This window comes from Camelina sativa, chromosome 11 (assembly GCF_000633955.1).
Source record: "Camelina sativa cultivar DH55 chromosome 11, Cs, whole genome shotgun sequence".
NCBI lineage: Eukaryota > Viridiplantae > Streptophyta > Magnoliopsida > Brassicales > Brassicaceae > Camelina > Camelina sativa.
In genome coordinates, this window is record NC_025695.1 from 4,754,622 (window position 1) to 4,762,955 (window position 8,334).

An 8,334-nucleotide genomic window follows, 5' to 3' on the forward strand; every position below is an offset into this window, starting at 1 on the left:
AAAAAAAAAAAAAAAAAAGCAGAACAAGACATGAAAAAGCTGTCTAATTAAATCACCAGTGTGATTGGCTAAAATTATGGGATTGTAATACAAACTTTCTAAATTGAGTTATAAGCTATCGTAGTTTCTTATATGCGGTATGTACGTGGGTTAATTTTACTGTCGTAATCATCTTCTATATACTATATGTTGATTTCTTACCTAAAAATATATTATTTATTCGATATATTTTAAAATATAATTAATTATACTATATATAAGAAAAAGAAAAAAAAGAGCTATGGTTTTGTTTTGTAGTACCATATTTTAATAACATTAGTATCTAGATATTTTCAGTTTGCTAATAATTTCATTAAAAAAGGTACATCTTTTTGTTTAGTTTTATTTATTTATGTAGTGACTGTGTGATCATATATACTTTTTCAAAATTGAAATTATAGAAAAACCGAAATACCGTCCAAAGACTTAGAAACTTTCTTCAAGTCTAGATCCAAAAACAAAAACCAACTAAAATAAATGATAAAAATAAGTTATACAAAAAAAAAAGAAAGAAAGAATTCGATCGAAAAAAAAAATCAATAATATCGGCGGGAGTGTCCCCATGCCCTAAGAAAATTTGGTACGTCATTACTTTTAATTATTTTAAATAAGGTAGGGGATTCCGTGTTTCTTTTATGTCCTGTTAATTTTTGTTTTTTTGTTTTGTGGAGATTCATAACAGTTACGAACTTTCCCTTGACTTGCTTGACCATTGACTCTGATCTTGGAGGTCGGCAATTATTTTTCTATTAGCATATTTATTTTCTTCGCTGCATATCTTTATCAATAGTACTAAAGAAACAACTAGTTAGATGAGCAGTATTCACATTGCACCGATGAATATAAATGTATAGTAACATCGTTAACCGTGTGTTATTATAACACGAGACCACTATTAGTAGCTTCTTCTTAGAGATACAAATTACTAAAAGATTGGTGTTGAGAGTAATGTTTGAGAAAGCTACCAATCACATGGCGTGATTAATCAAGTCAGTAGGAAAAAACATTTCTAGCGGAAAATGGTAAACAAAAACATATGAAAAATATTAGCCGACAAAAAAAAAGAAGTATAAATAAATTGGGAGAGTGAAACAAAAACGTGGAAGTTTTTGGGTAGCAAGAAAACAAAGAGTGGGGTGAGCCCACACGGGAAAAGGGCAACAAATCTTGACCGGACTCGACCGTGACTTCCAAGTTGTGAGAGAGAGAGGCCTTCCCTATTATTGGAGTATTACTTATTATTAGGATGAATGGTGGTGTGAACAAGTTGCCACCTTGGGCGGCTCCGACACCGACCTCTTTTTTTTCTTGTCACCTTTTCTTTTTTTCCTTTGTTTGTTCAAAGTTGTGAATTTTAGTGTCATCTTAATTGTTCCGTTTATTTCAAACACTAGGATACAAAATACTTAACTACTTTTACATGAACATTTAGAAAAATCGTTAGTGCGATTGAGATTCTTAAGACTCTGGTAGACCATGCATTTTGATTTTATTGATGTAGGTTGTCAATTTAGATTGAGACGATGAGACGGATGAATCATATCTATTAGAAACATTCAAACTTGTTATCATTTTTCCCCAAAAGAAAAAAAAAATTATCAAACTATCTGAATTTTGTTCTTTTCTGATAGAACTAAAATTTAAAACATAAATATGGTTAGATTTTTTTTTTAATTCTCAGACCAAATACAACTCATGTAAGTTCCTTTTCTCTCAGAAATCGATATTTAAATTCAACATTTACTCTAATTCTTATTAAACAAGAATGATTTTAAAATATAATCAGGTGGAGCAACAATAATATTACTATTGAAGAAATAAGTTAGGGCCGGTTCATGGAGAAGTAAATTAAACAAGTATATCACGGTTGGAAAAATCATAAAAGTTGTTTAGTTTATTGATCCTCCTAGGTGGAGTGTGATAAGTCTTATAATAAGACAATCTTTTTTAAGTCGTCGTCTAAAACTCGAACTCCCCTCCTCGGATATATTCTACATGACGACGTCAATACTATGACGTCATTACCTAGTTTATGCATCGATGCATAAGCATGATCCAGTAACGTTTTTATATATATATATATTTTTTTTTTGGTCTTTTGCTTCACGAAACTAACTATCCTTCAATAGTCCAACGAAAAAAATAAAAGACAACTTCCAAATTAAACGTAACATTAGAAACTTATGACTTATGAATGATTAATTTGATTACACACCGTCTGAAATCATAATATAATATTTTGAGTTTTCTTAGTATATCTATTAATTTCTTCATATCGGAGATATATTAAACACTTATTCTTCCAGGAAAATAATCGTTTTCTTCGACTTTGATATGATATATTTAATTTATATACACGTGACTTTAAATGAAAAAAAAAACTCTGAACAATTAATAAGTCTATTCTATTGCATATTACATAGTGTGTAGTGTGTACGATAGAACACTATTAAACTTTCTCAGCGTAACAACCATATACAGTATAATATAATATCTTTAAGAAAGACTCAAGTCGATATGAGTCGAGCTAATTTATAAGTTAAAACCAAATGGAACAATTAAATTAGTTAGATAGATTTCAGGAACTAATAGAAAATGGACGACCAAATGGGATGTGTGTAAGCTAAGTTTAAGTAAAACTATACAGACTAGTTGCTGAAAACTCAAAAGTCATGGGACTTTTTAGCCAAAATATAATATTCCACTCCATGCATGCGTCTTTTTTTTGAATGGTAGTGTGATGCAATTCATGATTCGTCAGCCTCAGCTACGTCATCGTTTGTGCATCACCTAATGCAGTCTTGTTTTCTTCTCTGTTGTTAAAAGGCTTACTTGTCGAATTTTAAAAAGACTTGGAGTTGAATTTGAACTCTGTGGTCTTTCGTTACGACCAGATCCCGAATCCACCCCATACCAAACTTCTTAAAAAGTAAGACTCGGATTTTGATCTCTACATTAAACTTGAAAAAAAGTCATTTATATATTAACTTTTTAAAAATTGATATTTTGGTGGGTTTGATTTTATTTTTATGTGTGCTTGATTAAAATTCTGATTAAACCGATGTTTCCTTTTAAATAAACATTACTACATGTGAACATTACAAATTTTCTCAGTTCTAAGGACCAACAAATTATAATCTTAGGAGTTGGGACAGGTTGTGTAACCTGTTAATCCTACTTAATACTAAAGTCAAAAAAATTTGAAGGTAAAATCGAACTAATTTATCGACCCAAAAGAACCAAAACGAACAAAAAACAAACCGAACAAAGTTCTCTTTTGGTTTTAGATCCTCAAACCATACCATATAAATCCCAAAATGAAATTCTCTGAAACAAAGTCCGGCTTAGATCAAAACCAAAAAAATATTTCAATACCCACCTCTGTCTCATATTCGAAGTCACATCATAGTTTGCTTATGTAACATCAAAACTACGAGAGTAAAAAAATGAAAAAAAAAGTGCTTCACCTATCGGTTCCTGGTTTCAATCTCTTCCTCAAAGGAACATCTTCATCATTCTTGCTCCGCCCTGAAGCTTTGCGAACAAAGATATAGCTGTTCTTCAGTCCTGTGGTCTTTTAATCTGCATTTTAGTATTTGTAAAACTCTAACATCTCTTCTTCCACCGGATGAGTTTTGCCTACTATCACAAGACAATGCAACGGCGCTCCAAAATCAACACTCTCTAGTTGCTTCATAGTCCCTGCAACTATCTTCTGGTCCTCAGAGCCAAGCCGTGCAAAGCCCACACACTCTGTGTCTTCACCATAAACAGATTCCCCATGCTTTTGCTCAACTTCTAGAAGCTGCTCGATCGCTGTATTAACAGTCATATACCTGGGTGGTTCATACTGTTTGTTCCCTCCTCTGCAAAGAGATTCAAAAGTGGGCTCTTTCACTCGGATATCTAGTAGACAGAGAGTGTGGAGTCCAAGAGAACGGTTCTTCTTGATCTTCTCGTAAAAGCTATCAGGTCTCCAAGTCTCGGTGAAGAACGGGATTGAAACAGTCTCTCCATAATGGTAAAGCTGCAGGCCACAAATCCCAACAGCATTCATCACAGATGCATTGTGCACTACCTCTACTTTTACACCAAGTGTCTTAGCTCGAACAACAAGATCACTATGTGTTGTAGCTCTGCAAATTGCATTCCCAGCAAAACAACAACAACAACTATATCAGACATAAATCCCAAAATAAACTGCGTAGTAGTATCTTGCTCTAACTACATTAGCTATAAAAATTGAATAACAAAGAGATTGATAAAGCTTGAATTAAGTACCCGAAAGGATCACCAACAACGAGAAAAGCGATATCATTATCAATGGCTTCTTCAATCATATCACCAGCCTTTTCTTCCACCATTTCTCTATCAGCAAGTATGATTTGTTTCCCATAAAAGTTTTCCTGAGAAACCAAAATAAAATAAAAACATAAGCTTTAAAATCAGAAAATTGGGAAAGTAGTGAATCTAACTAAATCAAGGGGGGGTTTTGAGAGTCTTACAAGATTGGAAAGACCAGAAGCAGAGAGACCAAAGGACAAAAGAGAAGTGTAAGCTTCCATGTATACTTTCTGAGATTTCTTAACAGCTTCGAGTCCTCTCAAGGTTATGTCTTTCTCATCACCTAAACCTAACCCTATAATATACAACATCTCTGCTGCTACTGCTCTCTTCTGCCTCTCTGACAACAGTAATCAAACAACGATTAATCACTCAATCAGATAGTCACATGAAACGCAAGAAAGATGAAACCTTTAAAAAACAGAAGAACAACGACACAGTTGATGAACTTTAGATCTAAGGAAAAAGATAAATCTACTGCTTCGACCAAACAAGTGGGTGGCTGAACAAATCGAAGAGTCCAACAGATCCATAGAATTGAAGGATAAAAATTCGAACTTTACCTGATAGATTGCGTTGAAAATTTGGGAAAGCCCTCACTCGATAAACCTCAGCGAGCGGCCAAGAAGAAGAAGGTCAAAACCCTTTTTGTGTCTTGTTTTTTCTTTTTCTTTAGTTCAATTGAGAGTTTAATTAATACTTATTTGGTCCTTATTAAAAAGTGAGTAATCGGCCCTGAGTATTGTTGGCATTGAGGGCAAAAATAGATTACTAATTATTACACACTCTTGTCTAAGAAACCAAAAAGGAAGTAAGATTTGAGGACTTGAGTGATTTAATGAATAGAGTTACACAATATATATATATATATATATTAGGCAGTGCAAGAGAGCTGAGGTAGACAATTTTTTTGTCGGACTAGCTTGTGCATATCGTGCACTATCTTGAACACTGCTTCTGGTCTAGCCAGCCTCAACGCATTCTGTGACATTATCTCCAACTCTTTTGATGCCGGTCCAAACCAATCTGCTACGATCTCTGATATCTCTTTTGGTGATTTTGAGAATTTCCCACATCCGTTCTCCACCACGTACGGCACATTCCCTGCCTCCTGCGCTCATAATCAACAACCCCCCAAAATTGAGAACCTGAACTTTAACATAGAAATGGGACTCTGCCTTTAAAGTGGAACTTACTTGACCAGCTATGTAACCGTTTAAGATTATCGGTAGCCCTCTTATCATAGCTTCAGCTATAGTGCCTGGACCAGCCTGCACAATCCCAAGTGACAAAGATAAATAAAGAAACAATCGTTCTAGGATCACTCTTGTTTTTCAGGTACAAAAGAGAGTAGGAATGTTCAATCCAGGTCTCCACTTTAAGAACAAAATAATTTGGTTCTGTTTACTTTACCTTGGTTATGATGCAGTCACAGGCACCCATACATTCCTCCATTTTCGTTATAAACCCCTTCACCTATGAGATTAAGAAGATCCTTTCAGCGACTTACATCGAGTGCCTAAGAATGTTAATTTGGTATGAAGAGTGAGAAGTGTAGAGTACCTGGACTGGGATTTTCCAATCTAAGGAACTTAGTTTGCTTTGGAGTTTCTTGTTTCGTCCACAGATTACAAGAACCTGACCTACTGCTTCACCAAGGCTCTCGTCATACAAAGCATCTGCAAGTGCTTTTGCTGTTGCCTCGATGGGACCCATCCCTTCTCCTCCACCCATTAACAATACAGCTGGAAGATTCTCATCCATCCCTAGCTCCCTTCTTAGTTCAACCTGCGATTTTCCGGAAAGATACTATTACATTTGGATATGTTTTAAGTAACATAGACCAGCCAGTAGAGGAATCTTTCCAAACCGTACCTTTGGGCGAACTGGTTTCACAAAGGAAGGTCGAACCGGAAGGCCGTAAACTTTGATTTGTGATGTTTCAAGTCCTGCTTTTTGCGCCCTTTTTGCAACTTCTGTTGATGGGCAATAACATCTTGTCACAAGCTTATGAAACCTAAACATCAAAAACAAGCATGTTGTACCTTTATCAAAAGAGCCTGTAGACCTTTACAAATGGAAGGATTGGATAAAATTACTAACCATGTGGGATGGCAAGTGCTTAAGTCTGTAATAACCGTGGTGAAGACAATTTTCTTAAGCAAGCCTTTTGATCTTAGGACACGAAGTGGGACATGTTGCATCAACGGATGAACACTGATTATGATGTCCGGTTGATATTTCATTAACCCTTGGGCGATTTCCCTGTAAGTTTTAAAACAACGGTATCAGATTGGACAAGAAAAAGACATGAGCGAATTCCATAAGAGAAGCAAAGACCAACGAACGCTATAGGCTAAATTTGATGCCTATCCTTCATATGCACACTTGAGAACTCTTATCAAAATCTTCTTATAGTAAAAGTTGGAACAGAGAAATGAATTATTCCAAACTATAGACCTTAATCCTCACCTGGCAATAAAAGTCGAAGTTGCTGCAAAATTAGATTGATGAATAACGCGTGGAGCTGTACCATAATAAGTCATTTTCCACAAAGTTCCATGTTTCACCAGAAAATTATAGCTCCGGGGAAGCTGGTTGAATGGCCAGGGCGTATGATCTGTCCACAAATCCGTAATAAACACCTGCGCAAGCACTCTTAATGAATGGAACAAAATCAACAATGACTCACACTACTTAAAAAGCACCCAAGCCCAAGAACCTGACTGAATTTAAAGTCGGTTTCATACTCATCTACTTACATGAACCAAACATACAAATGCTTAAAACTTCCCCATTGCTCTTAGCAGCCAAACAGATACTCAAAAGTGGAATCAATGAATCAAGATTGGAAATGCGAGGGCGAACCTGGTACTCATCTCCAAACTCCTGATTAAAAGCAGCTTTAATGGCTTCAGCGGAAGCTCTGTGACCACCACCAGTATCACTCATCAAAATCAAAACTTTCTTCGGCCGATCAGCTTCAACACCATTCAAAGGCAAGCCCTCCTCACCCAAAACCTCATGACTCGCATCTACCCTAACCCCATTCTCATCGCTCGACAACCCAACTCCTCCAACAGAGGCGAAGCTCTCCGGAACAACCTTATCGCAGTGAAACCTAATAAAGCTATTGAATTCGCTGATAAACCTACGCAGGCTCGAACCAGCACTGCTCTTAGTGTTCAAGCTAAGGGAAGCTAGGGTTTTTCCCGTTCTTCTTCGGGTGGGTAAAGTCCTGAAGCCATTGAAGTACAAGGCATTGGACGACGAGAGAGCGTACCCATCTGAATTGGAACACGGAGATCGATTAAGAGAGGCTAAACCTCTCAGCCGTGGGAAGAAATCAAAGACCGGTGCTGCTGAATCATTGGTTACCGTTGAAGGGTTTTGCATAATTTTTGATTAGAGAGAGAAGAGAGATTCAAATAGCCATGAATGATCAAAACGGAGAGAGATGCAAAGGGAGAGGAGAAAGAGATTGGAGCCACGAAAAAGATAGGATTTTTAAGAAGAGAGCAGAGTGGGGATGACGGACAAATACGATTGGGGAGAGAGTTTTTATTGTTTTTGGCCTAAACCGAAAAACTTATCCGAATATTCTCTCTATGGGCAAATTGATTTCTACCAGAACTGAGGTAAGGTAACCCCAATCAAACAATTTATATATTGTCAAGTTAAATTGAAAATATCGTGTATACATTAATATATAGGAGTTTTAAAAAAAAAATTAATTGTTGTAGATTCTGTATCTAGTTTATCTTCTACAAATGGATGTCCGCATAATGGACAGATTAATTCATAAATTGTAGCACATTTTTCTTTACCAAAAAACATAAAAGGCGTTTGGTCCTTACATGTACTGCCGTAATGGTATCACTATCACCCTTTAAAAACTATATTAACAATATGAGAGGAAGTGTTCCATTTTTTTTTTTTTTTTTTTTTTTT

The 8,334-nt window shown here is 35.8% G+C and overlaps 2 protein-coding genes across 2 annotated transcripts; both read right to left on the reverse strand.

The window, feature by feature from the left end:
- LOC104721658 (probable diphthine methyl ester synthase) lies at nucleotides 3,339–5,050 on the reverse strand. The gene is made up of 4 exons (XM_010439690.2): nucleotides 4,947–5,050; nucleotides 4,545–4,723; nucleotides 4,321–4,445; nucleotides 3,339–4,175 (listed from the first exon to the last, which is right to left on the reverse strand). The coding sequence occupies exons 2-4, from the start codon at nucleotides 4,692–4,694 to the stop codon at nucleotides 3,629–3,631; spliced, it is 822 nt and encodes a 273-aa protein (XP_010437992.1). The 5' UTR covers nucleotides 4,695–4,723; nucleotides 4,947–5,050; the 3' UTR covers nucleotides 3,339–3,628.
- LOC104721659 (monogalactosyldiacylglycerol synthase 1, chloroplastic) lies at nucleotides 5,135–7,954 on the reverse strand. Its single transcript, XM_010439692.2, has 8 exons — nucleotides 7,252–7,954; nucleotides 6,856–7,028; nucleotides 6,487–6,648; nucleotides 6,259–6,400; nucleotides 5,947–6,171; nucleotides 5,797–5,859; nucleotides 5,580–5,654; nucleotides 5,135–5,494 (listed from the first exon to the last, which is right to left on the reverse strand). Exons 1-8 carry the CDS (start codon nucleotides 7,777–7,779, stop codon nucleotides 5,258–5,260), a joined length of 1,605 nt encoding a protein of 534 aa, XP_010437994.1. The 5' UTR covers nucleotides 7,780–7,954; the 3' UTR covers nucleotides 5,135–5,257.